The sequence below is a fragment of the Amphiura filiformis genome, chromosome 1 (assembly GCF_039555335.1).
Source record: "Amphiura filiformis chromosome 1, Afil_fr2py, whole genome shotgun sequence".
Classification (NCBI taxonomy): Eukaryota; Metazoa; Echinodermata; class Ophiuroidea; order Amphilepidida; family Amphiuridae; genus Amphiura; species Amphiura filiformis.
In genome coordinates, this window is record NC_092628.1 from 32962253 (window position 1) to 32983382 (window position 21130).

The window sequence follows — 21130 nt, forward strand, 5'->3', positions numbered from 1 at the left end:
CAGTCATATTAATGAGGAGTAAGTGTCCAATCCATTTACTGGGCCCAAGGTTGCCTATGTTTTATTCGTCTTGAAAATCACTATGTTTGTGCTACACTTCAGTTTATCACGGCAAATGTTATGCTTGAATGTCCAGTACAAGTGAACTGTATGCATTTATATGTGTTTAAACAATCTTTGCTTTTTTTTTTGTCACATCAGGATGTCAATATTTCGAACGACATGCAGCCTACAAGCTATACTATAATTTATTTGGATTTCATTATTTTTTTCTGGTAGTCAAACCGTATAGTGGTCATATCTTGGATCCTTGAAACCATTCAGAAACACGCATGTTTAATAGACAAAACACACTTAGTGTTCCCTTATAGCAATATGGCTAAGGAATAGTAGGCTAATATATAGCAATCATGCATACCCTTCACTGCATACCAATTGTGATGCAATTCAACATTATAGGCCTACATTACCCTAGCCATAAACACATCTTATCTTCTCTGTAACGAATTGGCCCAAATTATGCTATACACAGCATGACCCGAATGTCGAATCTAACTGAACAGGCGTTTGCTTAGTGAGGAAACAATCACATCATGATACAGACCACTCAGACCACCCTTAAGATATTTATAACATTCACTAAAGGGTGTCGCAAAAGTGTTGTCACAGAGATTATATACAGTCTCCTTATCAGTCGGTTTATGTCGTGCTGTTTCTGATAGTGGCAAATACAGAGCGGGATGAGACTAAACTGCATTTTGGGGTTCATTTTAAGCTCATTTATCGCGTGTTTGTTCAATGGTGTATCAAAGTATTCACGGAGAACCACCATTCGTCTGTAGGTTGTTTTGGTGAAATTAAATAGGAAGCGCGCCTGGGGGCGCTGCTCCAAAAATGAAATATACAAATATTAAACAGTAACGGCAATATTGAACAATTTTAACGTATGTGAAGCTGCTATTCGATAGCTTCACAAACATAGATTTAAAAAAGACCCTCTAAAAGACATCACCTCTATTGGACAATCCCAACATAAGAATTACACTAATAGTACACTGAGCCATAAAAAACAAACACCAGAACACACTTCTATAACACTGAACATCTAGAGACGTGTGAATTGAGTCAAAATATATACCAATTTGGATTTTTTTTTAAATCCACCACTTGTGTAGCTTGCCTGATGGCAGGAGGCAGTTGTCCATAATGAAACAATGCGATTAAAGGCGGTAACTTGAGTATGCTTGTGTTTAAATGATTATGATTGATGTAAAATGATCTAGACTGTTATTAACTATAATTAAAGACAGAGATAAAAAGAATTTGTCGCGTCTGACGTCATCTGTCAATCAAATTCGAGCACGGTTTGTTTACAAGTGTCGTGATGATGATTTGCTGAACGCGGCGGTATAACTGGGCGCCTTATTGTTAATTTTGCAACTACAACTGTCTCCTGCCAAACCATCTCAAAAGTTAGGTCTTTATAGTAGGAAACTTTCTTTCGCGAAGGCACCATGTCAACAATGTCTAGAAAAGCTGCTTTTTGCCTTGTAAAAGTACTTAATTTTTCGCCATTTGCTGCTATTCCTTTTCTCCGATCAGCACCAGATAGATCGGTCTTCCTTTTACGCGCTATTAACCTGTGTAAACCAATCAAGGACAGTGGCATCAGACGCGATAAATTATTTTTATCTTTGTCTTTAATTATAACCATTTCGAATACACAAACAAACGTATTGCAACATAGTTGCATCATTTATGGCGTAACCACAAGACCGTATTATTGCAATTAAAATTCCCCGAGTCCCACAACCCTTGAAAGACGTCATCCGGATCTTTGACTGTTATTTTCGTCCAATTATCAGTGCCGGGCAACCTTCTTCCGTAACTATTTTACAACATTGCAAAAGCAGATTATACCATCTGACGACCATTCTAAACATGCTAAATGCATCTGGTAATTTTGTGGACTAAAGCTCCTTTGGCTCTGCATTTAAACGGATTCCCGTCTCTTCACCATTGCATTGTAAGGACTGGGTTAGGCGCATGCCCGGGGGGGGGGGGCACTTCAATTTGAAATGGATATAGGGGTAGGGCTGGCACTTTCGCACCCAGGGGCATTCGGTGAGAGCAAAATGTAAAAAATATGGGGTCATTGGGTGAGAGCATGATTTTTGGCATTCGGTGAGAGCAAAATGTAAAAAATATGGGGTCATTGGGTGAGAACATGACCTTTTTTAAATGGAATCTTTGGTTGAGAACCAAAACAGCGCTACAGAAACCTCGGAAATCGAATTTCTAGTTCTAAATGGCTTCAAATTTCTTTGTTTTTTCAAAATAAGTAACAAAATCAGTGATAAATGAAAGTTGTTGTTCAAATTGAACTTGTAAGGGTCTTTGGGTGACAGATCAAATGGAAAAATAAGGGGTCTTCGGGTGACAGAGCATGTGTTCGTAAAAAAATATGGGGTCTTTGGGTGACAGCGATGCTGAAAAGGGGGTCTTAACAGCCCTACATACGCGTCACCTCCAACGTTGGAGGGCCCCCCCCCCCGGGGGCGCATGATCTTTCACAAGTGACACATTTCATCCCATTTATTAGCCTAATCTTACTTATTTCATACAAAGAACATTTCTATGCAATACCGTAGGTCATGTGAAATCAGCAGGATACATGCAGTTAGCGGAATTCATCTTTTTTTCAGCAATGTTTTTGTGTAGTGTGTGTACTTAGCTGTGGTTAGCTTATGGACAGGTCCATGGAGTTTTTCACCTTGTAAGAAGTTTTATCTGACCGAGGTGTACCTACCCGGTATGCTAATATGACTTGACTAACTTGTATTAAAATTGTACACATGTGTATATGTATACTCCATCTCATTTGGGACAGTGATTTGGGACTATGACCGGGAAAATTCACAATGATCAGTTGATCAGAAATATTCCATGGCTAAACCCACAAAACATGTACAATCTGTATCATGAGTTTGCAGTGCAGATTCTTGTTCGTCCACTTTACATCATCGGATCCTAATATTACATCGGAACAAACAGCCCCATCATGTAAAATGTGATGGATCAATCGCGTCCTCGTTACCAATTGCCTTGGTATCGGCGCGACGACGTGAAGAATGCGATTAAAGTTAATGTCTTAATGTCATTTGAAGTTAAGAACTTTCAGATGCATAAGACCGGGCCGGGTATAACGCAATCGGTGACACAGTGGTAGATACAGGTGAAGTAGGTGAACGGGGTGTTGTGGCTATCTCACTTCTGCCTCTTCCGCTCCTCTCTAAGTCCCGCGCAGGCTTACCCTTAGCCCGTCTAATCCATCGCTTCCAGGTTTCAAGTACATCATGATGTCGCACACAAAATAGTAAAAATATAAAGACACCCTGAAGTGCTGTAGTCAGTGAAAATAATACTTGAAAGACAGCCCTGGCGTAATATAGCGAGGAAAGGATCCCGAAAATCCATGCAAGACCAAGCACGGTGAAAAGAGATAAAACGCGGTAAAATTGACGAACCATTTCTTTTTGTTTTTTCTTGCTGTTGTTATTTGCTTTCTGTTTGAACTTCCGCTTGCGTGTGATTCGGTACGTTACCAAGGAGAAGATGATAAGGTTGGCTATAAGGATGAGCCCGATTGGTAAAATTTCACCGAAGTACAATGGATTTCCAGTCGGTAAAAAACAGCTGGTGACAGATAATGAAGGAAAAATATATGTCAGGTATTTTACTTTAAGGGAATAGACAATGAAAATCGCATGATCCGGCTACGTAACACTTGCTTTTCATGCAGAGATCTGTTACTGTTAGTAAGTTTGGTTACTAAAGGTATTGTTACCGATCAATTCTCGCGATTCACAATACCAGGCGCCGCCAGCGGTTGCTCTTGCCAGCCCAATGTTGATATTCAGGGTTGACATTGCTATTCTAGCCACCATTGGATTTTCAGTGTGATGGTAATAATGTTGAAACGAGTTCCATGAAGGATTCATTGTGAATTCGCGTACTAAAATCGTTATATTGACATCGTTATATTTAGAGAATAAAGGTATTGTTTTTAGCCGCTGTCGTGCATCTATCGTCTCATATAACACGGACGACATCATTATTTTAAGTAAAACAACGAGGCGAAGCCGAGTAGTTTTATGCCAAAAATAATGATGTCGCCCGTGTTACATGAGACGATAGATGCACGACAGCGGCTAATAACAATACCTTTAATCTCATTCTTAAACACTTTAATTCAAATAGAAATATCATAAGTATTACAAATTTCAATCAAATTTCAATCATACATTTTACAAGGAACTACCTAGGGCTTAAAATCGATCAGTCCCGTTGTTGCTAAGCGCCTCCGATTGGTTCAAATACCGAGTACGCGTATCGCGTTGATGCACACGCGCTGACCCGTGTGATATCGTGTCATATCACATGGATAAGAACCAATAAGATTACAGGAACGTTTTCAAGTGTTTAAGAATGACATATAAATACATTCCTCTGTTGTGGCGTATTACGTGGCGTATTACGCGGCTTTTGGATTCTTCCAATGAGATGCACTGTGTATTTTGGCTTCTCTCTAGCAACCGCTGGAGGTGCATCTGCGTATTATAAAGCGACCAAATGCCTTCGATTCTGAGAGCAAGGATAAGATGTCACCATATCACGACCATCAATAAAGCAATGATAATATTTGATTTGGGATAAGTTCGCTTGCAATTGTGCTTACTCACATGTCACGTTTTTACTTTATTTAGCACGAAACAGAAAATAATAATAATAAATATTTTATTTCGTGAGGGGCGGAAGTATAGTATACAGATAGTTGACTTACTAGTCCTCATTGTAGTATTGACAGTAACTTGATGCTACAGTGATAATCACCACAACTAATGGAACACCTGAAGAAGAAACAGGGATCACTAAAATTAATGAAATGCATAGAAGGTAATAAATTGGTAAAGCTAAGTGTATTGGTCAATTACTATAATGATAAGATTAACCCAGAGGAGGCTTAAAGGCATTCCTACAATGCACTATGATTGGGAAATTTGACCAATATAACCTAATTTTAGAGGCAAAGTCCCCATTGCCACACACACAAAATGGTCATTTTAAAACTGCAGCCAACGAGCTAATAGTTGAGACTTAGGACTGATATTTGATTTTCTTACAGGAAACATTCATATTGTCCCACTGCATTAATTTTATTCCTAAGTCTCGATGTTTTCAATGTTAAATAATAGGATAAAAACATCAGATATTTGCACACAATCCCAATGCAAAGTATGGTCAACTTGCCACATGTGTACAAAAACCAGACATACCAAGGTCAGAAACCCCATTGGGTCATGGGAATGTCTTTAAACATCCTCTGAGATTAACCAAAACTAATGATAAATAATAATAATATTCCCAAACAGCATATTCCTGGATAAACAGGCCTCTACATACTTTATAGATATTTGATCACACCATATAAACCATCTTATAACAATCTGGGACGCAGCTCAATATAGGCGCAATTTCCTATTCTACCTGCATTTCCAACGCAACACGGATCAGATCCCAGAGTAACATATTGGTAAACCGAGACAATTAGGCAGTTACTTTTGTCTAATTTCAATATTCGCAATTATTTTTACGAGAACTTTTTTTCAACCTTGCCGGGGATCGAAATCGGGATCTTTTGCACTGAAGTCTGATGCGGGAGTTTGATGTCCTTTACTGCACTTGACACGTAGTACTTTACTGCAAATTGACTGCACTTGACTTGACGAAGCATTGTCATGGCCCAAACGTGCAAAAAGGGATTGTACCATGAGAGAACCGAAATAGGAATAATATTGTTACAACAAGTAGCCCTACAACAAGTGCGTGCATGATACACAGGGATGCTGTGCACCAAAGAACTACTGCGTCAATATGTTTTGAGAGCGACTTGGGTAATGTCACACTATACTCACCCCATGCCACCACTGCAGCTTTCAAAACGTAGTATGGGATTTGTTTGATTCCTCCTTGCTGACCTATGACACTGACGAACAGGAAGTACATTGTAACAGCTTCCGCTCCCATTAGAAACACCGTCGATAAGGAGAAATAGTGAATCAAGATGGCGACGCATAAACAACCATTTGGTAAGTGTGTCATGTCAATTCCAATTATAAAGACAATGTAGAGGCACAGTAGAGATACCATGAAATTCATATGAACTTGAATGGAAGGCTGTTGGTTAAGTTTTCTGTAAGAGAAGTGCATGCAGCATTAGAATATTATGGGTTTAACATCTAGCTGCTACTGATGAAGGACCACTCTCATGGTTTGCGTTATCAAAACCGTGGGTCGACACATACACAATGATAGTGAGTTAACAAAAACTTACGGAATAAGTATATACATAATCAGAGTAACCAGCAATCCTATTATGGAGAGGCAAACAGCAACGATGTTGAATATATCGAATACCACATGCGAAAACGCATCGTCATATGGCGACTGTAAAACAAGATTTAAATGGAAAGAAAAAAGTATAGCATGGAATAGGAATGTGATATAGAATATTATTAGCTATAATTATCAGCTATAATACTTGAATAGTCATAATTATAATTATACTACTACTACTACTACTACTACTACTACTACTACTACTACTACTACTACTACTACTACTACTACTACTACTACTACTACTACTACTACTACTACTACTACTACTAATAATAATGATGATAATGATAATAATAATAATAATAATAATAATAATAAACATTTATTGAAAATCGCAGATTTCTCAATGCGCTTAAAGATTGGGGTGGTCATCTTGTTGTGGTATACTAATATTATTATTTTATAGGCCTATACCTTCATATTGTAAGTGGCTCTCTTATGTTAACTATGGAAAGTTGTATAAGAGGCTTCCAGTTACAGAACTAAATTCATGACGAAAGTAAATTAAATTAAACTTCAACGCTACTTGTTTATTTTCGCTTAACGGGAGCGCTTTCGAGGAACTTCCTCGTCATCAGCCGATGTTGTTGGCTCTGATGTGTTTCTTGGAAGCGGGTAGAGACCAACCTGATCATGTGACATCACACTGGATGACGTCACAGAAGTCGGAAAAGTCCTGCCCCTGATGCCGCTGTGTTTGATCAGGTTGTCCCACACAGGATCTAATTCCAATCCTGTGTTTCGGTAAGTGAAGTTAAGTGACGAGGAAGTTCCTCGAAAGCGATCCCGGTAAGCGAAAATAAACAAGTAGTGTTGAAGTTTAATTTAATTTACTTCATTTTATTACCACTACGTATGAATCTGCAATTCTATATAAATTCATGACGTTTTGAAGAAAAACTTTTTGAATGAGCTTTGTTTTGGGGATTAAGTTATGGACAACGCCTAGACGCAGATAATTTGTAGCTATAAATATTCAAAATCTTACTAGCACAACTGCAAAATTAGTTAGATGTGAGCATGCGCAGACGATTTGTCCGTTTGGTTTTACTTCTTGCAATGAGCAAGCATGGGTCAACCAATCACCGGCATCGAAATTCCAATAAACACAGTGGAGATGCTCATTTTCTTCCAAAAGATCATCTGGGGACTGAAAAATAAAATGCATTTGACGTTATTAAATCGTAATTCCTGACATGACATTATTGAAGTAACTTAATATACAATACAACAGAGTGGGCAGAAGAGATATCATATGCTATGGGTATCGGTTTTGTCAAAATACCAATAATTGAATATTCTTTCTGCGAAAGCTCTATTGTGGCCTGCAGGATAGCTTATCATCCAGCCCGCAGTGACATCGTGGCCCCTTTTGGCCCTAGAGTCAGCCTTATCGTGTCAATGATAGACGGCTCGTCAATTGTGGGCTGACACAATTGTTGGTCATGTATTTTTATAGGTACAAACAGCTACAAACAGACTGTAGACATAAACCCTGGGGCCCGCACATGTGCAAAGTTATGAGAGGGTAAGGGTCATATTCAATTTGAGGGACATCAGGTTAGTATCAGGGTGAGGTGACATCAGTGTTCGGACATGACATCCATTAGGGTCGTAGAACTTGAAATGTTTGAATACAATGAATGTCACGCTCTCTAGTCTCGCCACCTTATCGTTGTATAGTTGATATAAAAATAACGAAAACTATATATAGTATCTTACATCACTCGTAAACGTCATTATAACAGGTTCTTCTAATTCAAAAACTCTTTCCCCGGCAACATGCGCTGAAATCACGTGACCTTGAATATCTCCTTCAACAGATGCTGGCTGTCTAGCTGCACATTTGTGCGTTGTTGTTGTCTTGTCCTCTCCATTGCTCGTTGTTGTTGTCTTGTCCTCTCCATTGCTTGGCTCTTGATTTTCTTTTACCTTTGGAATAGGAATATATCCATCAGATTCAAAAGGAACGAAAATTCTATGTCTCCCGAATATTGTGAATGTTATTGGTATTGTTAAGCTTTCAGGTGATGACAAATCTGAAAATGCAAGAATAAAAACAGTAGGATGATATCAAAAAAAATTATTCTGCCGCAATTATTAGTCGTTTTTATCAATAATTTTGCAGGAAAACGAGTTCACATACTTGATGTCCGTTCCGCACGATAACGATTGATAATCTCAATTGGTAGTCTTATTGACGTTTCGGTATCGTTCTCAGGAACTTCGTCCGGGTCATAATAAACCTCTGTATTCCTTTCATTGAGTCCCGCATATGATTCATTGGCAGACGGCATCAACTTTGCAAATACCAGAGGAGACATCAGCGAATCAATAGGGTAGTTGAAGGCTTTCACCGCGATATTCTCCCATGTTTCAGAAAAATTTCCACCTTTGAGTTGCAGTGTTTCTACTTGTGTTTCTAGAGATTTGATTATTCTTGACGGAGAGTCGTCGTGTGGTGTCTTGTCAAAATACATGCTATCAACATATAGTATGTTGTTGACTGTGGCTACAACTGAGGATGTCACCTAAACAGATGAAAAAAATAGAACAAACCAAGTATTACACATAACCATCTGTAAATTACCGTGCACTGACACGACTAAAGCCCAATATTTGAGCAAAACTGAATATTTTATAAAACTGAACCATGCATCAAAAAGTGGTTTGGTTAGAGAATATATGTGTTATATATATGAGACAATAGATGCACGACAGCGGCTAAAAATAATTCCTTTATTCTCATTCTTAAACACTTTTAATTTTAATCAAAATAAATTCTCCATTTTACAAGGAATCACCTATAGAATCGATCAGTCCTGTTGTTGCTATGTACCTCCAATTGGTTCAAATATCGCGTACGAGTATCGCGTCGTAAGTGTGTGATATCGTGTCATATCACACGGGTAAGAACCAATAAGATTGCAGGAACGTTCTCATGTGTTTAAGAATTATAACCTATACGTACCTCTTTAGAAGGATATTTTACGGCCGCTATATTTGATAAGGTATCAGCAACAGCATCCAGACCCTGTGGCGTAACATCGGCTGTATGATTGGTCACCTCAACCAAAGCCCCGGCAATTTCTACAACATTTGTCTCGTTTACAACAACCTGTTGACAATGGTTGAAGAAGTTTTCATTGAAATAGATTTAGTCACGGAGCTGTAAAACAGTCTGTAAAGTTATTCCTTTCCACTTAACGATGTTAACTGACTGGAACACTTGTATTATACAGGATTGGTAGGGAGACAGGGAAATAGTAATTGAAATATATATAAGTTCCAGACTCGTAGCATTAGCATGATTAGAGCTAATGATTAGCTAAGTTTCGCCATACTGATGTAACAGGATTAATTACCATAGCGACTAGTCCACATTATATACCTCATATATAGATTCCTGTCATCTGATTGGTTGAAAGTGCAGTCATTGAATTAACTATGCCCGCAAAATGAACTATGGACCGGTCCATGGAAATGAACTATGGACCGGTCACGTGCGTCACGATCAAACTGCGCGTTTTTCCCAGCGTAAAATGATATTACGCACGCGTTATTGTTTTCACGCGCTATAAATACGCAAAAATCGCAGATTGTAATCTGTGTGCCGTTCGCATTGAAACTATTAATTTCTCTTCCCAAAATCGATGCATTTAACCAAACAGATGACAAGAATCTTAAGATTTGGTATATAAAACAAATATTGACTGCTTTTTATTCGGGGCATGGTTAAAATTATAGGCCCGCGGTGATCTCAAAACCATGACTATGCCCTCGGCTACGCCTCGGGGCATAGTCATGGTTTTGAGATCACCTTGGGCCTATAATTTTAACCATGCCCCTCATAGCAGTCAATATTTGTATACTATATTTTAATGTATGTGTGAAATCATAGATTGAATACGATACCGATCTTTTCAAAGACACTAATCTCACAGTTGCGAGTGATTACGATCCAAATCTTTATCATGTTTATCCCTAATCTAAGATACAATGCAGAGGAACGGCGGAACGTCTAGTGTAGGGCAATAAATTAAAAAGCAGTGTGGATTGGTCGCTATGGTAATTAATCCTGTTACACCACTACTTCTACGGGTAATTGTAACCTACTTTGGATAAGTTGGCTGCCTGGCCATTTGGATCACCATCCAAGCAAGAAGTATAATTGGTTGGACTATCCCATTCTGCAGACCGTTCATCTATCTTACGGCAGTAGCGGAAAGCTAAAGGTTTGCCCGCTGTTATATCGAGAAAAAAATATACTAGTTGGTCAACGTTTCCAGCACTCAAAAATGTCTAGTTGTATTTTCGCTCGAAGTGTCCTTTGACAAACACCTGTAACGGGATGCCTGATGTAAAAATAAGTGGGACTGACAATTTTTATCCCTCTAAAGGGGTGCCTTAAAATAACCACCTTGATTTTTCTCCTAAAACACGAGTTTACACTGTTTTCTATGGGGTTGACGTTCATTTTTCATGGCCAAAATGGGTCCTGAAAATAACTTAAAGTCCGAAAGTGGGGACCTGAAAAATATGTGATTTTATTTTTCATCAAGCCCCCCTGTTACAAGTGTTTGTGTACAGTTCCTATGTGAAATCCCGGGTGTGAAATATACATAAACTACCGTAAACTGGAGCACTTATGAGATTTATTTACTGTTGCGAGGCTTTGTAAATAATTTTAATTATTTACATTAAAATGTTTGTATGTTGTTTATCAATACCAATGTCTTGTTTTTCTTTCCTTTCATACTCTTGTTTTGTCAATAGGTCTGCTGTAATCATGGTAATATGAATAAACCAATGAGCGTAAATTTGTAAAAAAAAAATTTATACCAGCCTGATATCAATATATTTAACGCGCATGAGGTTTGAGTTAAGGTTAGGGTTAGGACGAGGGCGAACTACAATGCTGGCCATAAGTGTTGGGACGGTTTGATAGGGTAATGTAAATAAGCCCCCACTCCCCGATCAATGTTGAATTCGACTTTTTGGTCACACGAGCCTTGTGGCACCCAACTTTGTTTGGTGGGGAAGGGGGTGGGCTGGGGAGTTAGGAAAGTGTTTAGGCTTGACACCAAAGAAACCTCCACTTTATCACGTTAATAATAACGGAAATAAGGTCATACTATAGTGTACGTTTTCCATAAGTGTCCCAACACATTTTGGCCATGGTTGTATTTGAAAAGTTGAAAAAAATCATCTAATTTCAGTTTTTGCTTATAACTCAAAAAGTAAATATGATATTGACACCAAATTTGGAGCAGCTAGAGATCTTATCATGTGGCTTTACCAAAAAAATTTTGGATGGCTACATTTGACATTTAGGGACTGGTCACTTAAAATGTCTTAAAACGATATTTTGGCCCTGTCTAAGTTCACTATTCGTCACTTTAACTGTCAAAAACTTGGGTTTTAAAATGGAAAATTATTGTTTCCACCAATTAAAATGTTACATTACAGCTATAGAAGAAAATAAAAGTTATCACAACATCTCGTGATCAAAAAACAAATAAAGGAATCGAACCCATGCACACTTGTTTTCCCAATTTACCGCAGTCTACCACAAATGAAGCAACAAATACAGAAAAAAAGAAGGACGGACATTGGCAAAAATTAATAGAACGACGAATATAATATGATGAAGGATATTGTAAAATAATAACAAAAAGAAAAGAAAAAGATATATAAATAAATTCAGGGGCTCGAACCCGTGTCCACTGTGCCTGTGGCAGATGCCGTATCCATTGCACCACAGAGCTGTATTACTTTAACAGGCTTAAACTGTAATATAATGCTATACAAGATGCATGTATATAAATATACGCTCTACGGACGATAAACAGTCAAACAAATCGCACTTTTACGGCATTTGTTTCATTAACTGAATATTTATCATATAGCAGGTGTTGGCTGACATTTGTGCTCCACATATATTTCAGTTTTGGGCCGGGGTAAAATGATTTTGGGACAAAAACGAACGATATACGTTTGTAAAAAGAAAAAAGAAAGTAATATTATATTAAAATTCTTGACTCTTTAAAGACGTGTATACCGTCCGATTTTGTCCCGTAGTCATTTATCCCGGACAAAAACTGAACTAAATGTGGAGCACAATGTCAGCCAACACCTGCTATATGATAAATATTCAGTTAATGAAACAAATGCCGTAAAAATGTATTTTTTTGGACTGTATATCGTGTGTAGAGCGTATATTTATATACATGCATGTTGAATAGCATTATATTATAGTTTAAGTCTGTTGAAGTTACACAGCTCTGTGGCGCAATGGATACGGCATCTGCCACAGGCGCAGTGGACACGGGTTCGAGCCCTGAATTTATTTAGATTTCCTTTTTTTCTTTTTTGTTATTATTTTACAATATCCTTCATCATATTATATTCGTCGTTCTATTAATTTTGCCAATGTCCGTCCTTCTTTTTTTTTCTGTATGTCTACCTATATTTTACTTTCTATACTTACTATAAGTTTCTTTGAAAGCGCTTTAATAAATTTCAGTCATAAAATGTAATTTAAGCCTACTCCTGCCGACTATGATTATATTTACACGATATACTCGTTGCAAATACCACATACGTTTTTGATGCAAACGATGAAAATGATTAAAGTTTGTTGTTGTTTTTTCTAAAAATTTGCTTTTTTTTTTAATTTTAAGTATTTTTTCCCCAAAATCACTCTTTTAAAAGACTTCAATCAATTCCTGTCAACAAATATCATGTATTTCTGGCGATTAAATCACTACTCTTTCAAAATAAAACGTCATTTTACGCAAAATACGTAGTTGGCATAGGCTAATAATGTTCAGAACGCACTGTAAAATACATGATATTGCGTATAAAACGTGACCGTATCCCTAAATCACATGAGGAAAATGCAATAATTTTTATATAAGTGAAAAGATAAATAGTTTCTCCGTTTTCATGTAAAATTTGATGAAAATCCAAGCTATGGTTGAGGAGATATGGGCCAAAACACACATTTTAAAATTTGATTTTTTGTACCTTAGAGACAATGCTGGCCATAAGTGTTGGGACGGTTTGATAGGGTAATGTAAATAAGCCCCCACTCCCCGATCAATGTTGAATTCGACTTTTTGGTCACACGAGCCTTGTGGCACCCAACATTGATTGGTGGGGAAGGGGAGGGTTGGGGTGTTAGGAAAGTGTTTAGGCTTGACACCAAAGAAACCTCCACTTTATCACGTTAATAATAACGGAAATAAGGTCATACTATAGTGTACGTTTTCCATAAGTGTCCCAACACATTTTGGCCATGGTTGTAGATTCTGAAAAGAACCCTCATTTATTTTATCATATCCCGCATGGCTAATTCGACTTTACCTTTAATTCTTGTATTGAATAATTTGTCCTTTCTTGGAAACAAAATGTGAGATTAGCCACAAGGTAGATTCATTTAAGGTAGAATGCTATCAAAGTATACCTCAGCCACGGTACCATGCAGCCCTGAACCACTTCCTTCCTTTCAACCCTGATTCGGATCTTATCAATTCAGGTAATAATCATATTGCAGTCAAAATACATAACATATTCCAACTGATTCCAGTTTAACTACACATTGGAGTCCGATCAGGTCAACAACCTACCACTTAATGATACTCTTGCACTACAAATATTACTGTATCCAAATGCTTGTTAAATTACTCGCGCATGCTCCAGCCGCTTGACCAATCACAGTCGACTCATCGAGTTTCTGCCGATGTTTGCCGAATGACCAGCCGAACTTTTAATCTTCGTGTGTTCGGCACGGGGATTTTAGAAAGGTCTTTGAGGGTTGAATAATGTTTTGAATCTGACAACTTTCTACTCCCATTTAGACAAAATGGCAATCTACACGAAGTTTTTAAACCTTGAAAATCGGTGAAGAGATAAGGAAAATAATGACATTTTTCAGGGCACATGTTTCTGATCAACGGAATTTTTAGGCAAGTTGACAATTCTGAAACATTTTGATGTATAAATTTCAGCGCAAGATTCACAATTTCTTGGATTTTTTCGATGAATACTTTGATTTTTTGCATCATCGGAAAACTACACAGTATAACACTGTGCTAGTTTTAACGTGTTACATTTTCGATTTTTGTGTTACATTTAGGCCAAAGTTGGACCAAATTTAAGTAATATTTCGGATTTTCCCGTTTCTACTGCACGGAAGATCATAAGGCCGAATATAAATAAAACATGTTTCTCGTCCCCTTCCGCTTCCTTTTTTGAGGCCGCTTCAAATTTATTTTCAGTTTTTTAGAATTCAGTCAAAACTTTTGAAGAAAGATGTCTTGGAAGTTGAGATGTTTTCTATAGCCTTGCTAATATGCAAGAAACAATTCTGGATGGTTCTGTGATCACTAGCGGGGGCGTACCTACCAGAACAATAAAATAAAAAAGGGCCTCAAGCCCCTCTTTCTCCTTTTTTAAACCCGGACGAGAAACATGTTTTTATTTTTACTCGGACAAATCATCCTCCAGCCACGCTCCAGATAATATGCAAATGCATGGAGTACAATACCAATCACCTGTTTAACTGGTATTGATCAAAGTAATTCTTTGTACTCCATGCATTAGCATATCTTATGGAGCGTGTCTGGAGGATGATTTGATTCACGGCGGGAAGTGCAGGGCAGCATGAGTGAACACGGGTCACTGAATTAGCTAAAGGTCACACAAAACAGCTTTCGCGCAAGCGTGGTAACATCACAGTGAAAAGTTTGACCAGGCGGCTGACACTGAAAAATTTGCATGGAAAAATGACCCGTCTCCTCCGCAGCCAATTTGGTTCCGCTCCATCGAAATCAAGCCGGTCACGGAGGAGACTACCCTCCTTTGTGTTTGTTCATTTGTGTATGGAGAGCCCTTTTTTTTGTCCGGAATGACTTAGGCTACGCTCTCAGCTAGAGTCCGACGCTGCATTGCACTAGAAATACCTTTTCTGTGAAATCGCTATAGAGCCAACCGGGAGCACGTATTCGTTTTGAAAATATAGCATTAAAATTAGTATCACCCTTGTGGCCACCGTGCAGTGGAAAACCTTAATTCTTTCATTAAAAGGAAATGAAAATTAAAAAAACACGGATCTACTTGTGCACCAATAAAATTGGCACAGCAATTTGTCTCAAATATGAATGAATTTTAAGAAACATACGGGGTATGATGAACATTGACCTGACGCCATGATAGTAGGATCTATTAGTCGTTTTATATACAATGTATATACCGTATTGTCATAATACCAATATTTGTCATTATATATAATGAGTAATATCTAGCAACGTAAATGTGCAGTTCATATGCACAAACGAATACTGATCTTTATGATATTCAGGTTTTTGTACATCACATATAACATGTCACATAGGAGGTCATACGTGTTGACCTTCATCTATTGTATTTGTTCATCTGTGTATGGAGAGGATTAGCGCCATTAAACGCCATTAAAACGCCATCAGTATTAGGGCGTAGTTCAGTGAACTCACCGGATTGCTATTATATGTATTAATGGGTCGAGGCGATTGCATTGAAAAACCTAATAAATTATTCATAACAGTTACGTAATCAATCGATAGTGCGGACACTTTTTATTTGCAAACCACCAAAATTCGTGATCTTTTAGCGTTGGAAAAGAAACCACGTGAATAGAGTGCCCTCTCAAGAATATCAACTCTCTGGTTTGACCTTACAAAGCTGTCGAGTATTTAGATACAGCAGTATTCGCTACTTGCACGGTTCCGCCATTATGCACTATGTGCGGGAGAGCCTCGAACTGGCAGCATACATGAAAGGAAGAATTATGTAACCTTACACAGAACGTTATGACTAGTTCAATTCCCATTCATGTATGCTGCCAGTTCGAGGCTCTCCCCGCACATAGTGCATAATGGCGGAACCGTGCAAGTAGCGAATAGTGTGTAAGTTCGTAGTGTCTTGTGAAACGCAACAGAATGCAGTTTTGAATTCACCCGCTAGTTATGCAAATTATATGGATTACATTTTTACAGATCATTGATCCAATAGTATAGACTTGTATGTAGTTCTATTAAATATTCACGTAAATGTCTAATTATGTCTTCAATACACAGCTTTCGGGGGGAACCACTAACAGGCTATATAGCATATCTATGACAATGACAAAGGTTCCAAAATCTGAATTTTGATTATTTTTACGATCGTCCGGATGAGCAAATCACTGAATGGGCCTTTAAAGAAATACTTTCTTTCTGGAATGATGTACAAGAAATAAAAGGACCATAAGGCTTACCATTGATGGAATATGACGGACAAACCTCCACTGATTTGGCTATACTGTCTTTCATAGCAGCGGGCCAGGTCAGCTTCAAATCACCAACTATTGTCTCATTTTCGGGACACGTAACTGTTAGAATACAATGCAAGAAAAGAATTGTTGTTAAAACCTCAAAAAAGTAACACGACAAAACTCTTCAAAGCCCGGGGTGGAGGTCTTCGAATTTTGTTTTGCTGTTTTTGCCACCCATCAATGAATGACGAAACAAAAGTTTACATGAATTGATTCAAGGTCATGGGGGTAGTTGATGCCGCTATCTAAATAAAAAGGAAGTGCGGATATCCCCTACCGGTGACTACAGAGATAGTGGTGTTTCTAAATTATATGAAAAATGTCATAAGCTGTCATATCCATGATATACGTATATAAAATAAAAATACGTACCGTAGAGATATTTGATTCCTGCTACATCATTTTCCTGTGGCTGACTGTATTTATAAAATATTTCATAGTATGGATTCATAATAGAACCTGGTCCTGGTACGTGTTCTAAGCCCAGTGCGTGTCCGATCTCATGCATTACTACACTCTCCAATGGGATCCCTAAACCGGAACACATAAGACACAGAAAAAACAACAACAAAGCTTTAGATTTAAATTGCTTCACTTAAATTGAGTGATCCTAACATCCTCTTTTAATGACACATTTCAGTAGATATTGAAGAAAAAGGCTTATTCCAAAAATGTCAGTTGATTCTGATTTTGCTCCAGTGACTATGTGTTGTAATTTCGTTCTGGTGTACCAGAATGTACGTCAAATTTAACAATATTTTTGCTAAACGAATTAATCTGCAAGAAATTTTTTGTACATAAACATTATGAAATTATGTAGCCTATAAGTGGTATAAAATCCGAACTTTTTTGAGAAAAGTGAGAGATGATGCTGTGGATCACGAAATGCCCTTTTTAAGTTTCAATGTGAAAATAGTTCAAAGGCAGTAAGTTCATATCAACAATGTTCACACAAATACACTCAAAGTCAATATCTTGTTACTTTATATTAGCACGCATTACCTCTACTTACCGGATGGTTCAGGTGTTACTGAAAACCCCAGGCCTCCATTCAATCTAATTGTTCCATCTGGTGGCGGGAATGCTTGGCCAAATTCATTACTGTCGATTCCAAATATTGCCTGGATATCACTTGGTTTTGACACTATCTGAATGTGTATCTTCATCAATGATGGATCGCCATTATAACGAAAACTGAGAGGGGTGGTGTTCACCCACCCTAATACAGCACGTTCTACTGCAGCGAGGACTTCATCAGAGCTTTCTGTCAAGATACTATTAAAAAGAATGATGTTGATAGATTGGTAAACATAACAACAGATATTCATAATTTGATTTAGTATAACTGACCAGACATTGAATGCAGTTTTCTCAAACCAGAGATCTTCATAAATGCTCAAACACAGCGATTTTAATAGCAGCCTGTTGGGAGGATTGAGCGTTGCGTCTCTCTGTCAGGTCTCCGCGCAGTCTCTGCTGAGTTTGCTTCATCATGTCCATTATAAACGCTTGGGTTCGATTCCCCGTCCCACCACCGTGTTGCGCCCTTGGGCAAGGCGCTTTGTCTCGCTTGCCTCACCCACCCAGGTGCTATGGGAAGCTGTTAGGGGTAGTCACAGTCGTTGTACTGATGGACCCTGCGCCACTTGTAGGCTGCAAACGTGGTTCCGACATATTCTACAATTTTTCAACAATAAGAAAATACATAAGGGAAATTTCTTACTTGTAGTATATCGACACATCATCCCAGTGACTTTCATCCCTGTAATGTAGATACGGTGGAACTTTGGTACCAATTTGAACCCTATCGGCTGGATCTTTCACCTTGCATCTCACCCATGACAACCGTGTTAAAGTTGCATTGTTTATGAATCCGGTTGGTGGGAGATTCATGAACTTCTGCAGTTTAATGACAGCATCCCGTAGTTGTTCGTTGGTGTCCGTCTCACCATAGCCGTATTTAAGAAGGTAGTCCTATATTTTAAGAACAAATGTGACATTAGACATTAGCCACTGCATCAAATGCAAAATGATCCATGATATCACAATTTGGCTCAGGCTCGTTTTGGGAGTCTTCTTCTTATAATTTGCCTCCTCTTTCGATCATTATCTCAGTCATGATCTTCATAATTATCATCATCATCATCATCATCATCATCATCATCATCATCATCATCATCGTCATCGTCATCATCATCATCATCATCATCATCTTCATCATCGTCATCTTCATCATCGTCATCAACATCATCGTCGTCATCAACATCATCGTCGTCGTCGTGTTTTAATGATCTCGTGATTTTCATAATCATTATCGTCATGATCTTCATAATCATCTTCATCTTCATCATCATCATCATCATCATCACTGTCTTCATCATCGTCGCCATCACTGCATAATGAACGTTTGGGAACTGTAGATCTACATTAATCGTCAACAAGCCAAAGCATTGTGAAATTCGTCAAGATAAATTTGTTACCTTCATTTCAGCCACTACTGTCGGAGATACATCTTCTATCGGGTCCACTGCTGGCTGTGATCGTGAAACTGTCAATGTTATTATCCATACGAACAACGCGCAGGTTCCATCAACACAACGACTTCTCATTTTAAAGAAATATTATTAAAAAAAACAATAGCAACACCACAATATATAATCCAGAAAGGTTGATCCAGGAAGGTTAAGTTCCAACAGAATACAAGTTAATAAATTGGCTTTAGAAATCACCCGTTAAATCACAATCAGTCCACTGTCTCCTCGCGGGTCCAGATTAAAGTGTTGACTAAATACCAAATAAAGCTAACAAAAGTGTACATTATGTTTCCTATGATACCGGTTGTCAAACGACAAAACGTTGTCCACTCTGCACCTTCAATGTCACTTTTCACGTGTGATACTACAACGTCATTCCTTGTTTGTTAATAAGTCCTATAACTTGTTTGTAAAGATAATACAAGTTCACAAGTCAGCTATAATGAGGGACAAATCCTAAATAATATAACACTAACAGTCCAGTACAAACAACAACTTGTAATAGGCGGGACCTTCTGTTGTTGTATTCTGTTTTTGATTATATCCAGTTGAACACCTCAAGGACCTGAAAGAATTGATGCATACCCTGACCTGGAAAAAAAGCGAAGTCATGAAATATACCACTATAAAATGCATTTTCTCGATCAGTGCAGGGAAGTGATATAGACTTCCCTGATCAATGGAACCATCCGTCCTTCACATTGCCCTCTCACACTTAATGCGTGAAATTTCACACATTATGTGACGTGCGTATATATAGAACCTCACCTCATGCAGAACTATGCGATTTTCACCAAATTATGTTAAATTTTACTTAATCATTGTTAATTTGGTAGAATGCATGTTATTTGTTTACTTCATATTAAGAGGTTCTATGTTTGTGCCCGTGGGATGGGTGGGTTGTTGGTGTTTATGCGACTATATCGAATAGAGAGGTCGACTTTCTCTTATCCATATGACTATGCAATTGCTTTAGGGCAGTAGCGTAGCCAGGATGTTAGTGTGAGGGGGCAAAGCCACATTTTTTAATGACATTTTGCTCTTTGTCATCTCCATTTTATCCCTGAAAATTGTGGCAGTTCCCCCGTAGCTACGCCCTTTCTTTCAGGTAAGAGTACCAGAGACTTTTCATTGCAATTGCTACAAGACTCCTCATGTGTACACTTCCGTTTGTGACATCTACCGGTACCGCGCCGCTCTTGGATGTTATTAGTTTTGAGGCAGTTACCATGTGGCGAAGACTTAAAAATACTTCAGGAAAGTTGTTGCTCTAAACATAAAGATATAATAGATGTGTTGTTCGCGAAAGTCAGCACTCATTGAAAATATGGGTTGTTCCCTGACAAACAACTGGAGCGGGTAACACGGTAAACGGAAACTCACTGTCCAACGGATAGTATGTCTATTATTGTGGAGGTATAACTTCCTATTGTTTTAAAGGCCGGTACCCATAAAGAATGATGTACGTAAATGTATCTACCATGTCTACATAACGGTTGTACCGTAGAGATATACTTCCTGCTGAATCCTGCATTGTGTAAGCTTGAGTAAATCTATAATGCTGATTCATAGAATACAATAATAAATTTAGTTGATTTCCTTTGTTATTATGCATTAAATTCTTGACACTTTAAACCGCTTAAAACCCAGACTGGTTATTAGAGAATAGGATTTCTATTAGACTACTCCAACAGTCTGCATCGCGGGCTGTTTTTCTCGATATTTACCACGGAAAAGTGTCTCCATAGCAAATAGTGTCACCCCGTCTTGAAAAGTGGGG

The 21130-nt window shown here is 38.1% G+C and overlaps 1 protein-coding gene across 1 annotated transcript; it reads right to left on the minus strand.

The window, feature by feature from the left end:
- Window positions 1-1234: 1234 nt before the first annotated feature.
- On the minus strand, window positions 1235-20575 carry LOC140145728 (adhesion G-protein coupled receptor G7-like). Its single transcript, XM_072167442.1, has 14 exons — window positions 19297-20575; window positions 18540-18790; window positions 17829-18091; window positions 17189-17347; window positions 16760-16873; window positions 10579-10706; window positions 9434-9580; window positions 8609-8993; window positions 8185-8501; window positions 7451-7612; window positions 6395-6507; window positions 5976-6253; window positions 4844-4910; window positions 1235-3696 (listed from the first exon to the last, which is right to left on the minus strand). The coding sequence occupies exons 1-14, from the start codon at window positions 19423-19425 to the stop codon at window positions 3168-3170; spliced, it is 3042 nt and encodes a 1013-aa protein (XP_072023543.1). The 5' UTR covers window positions 19426-20575; the 3' UTR covers window positions 1235-3167.
- Window positions 20576-21130: the final 555 nt, after the last annotated feature.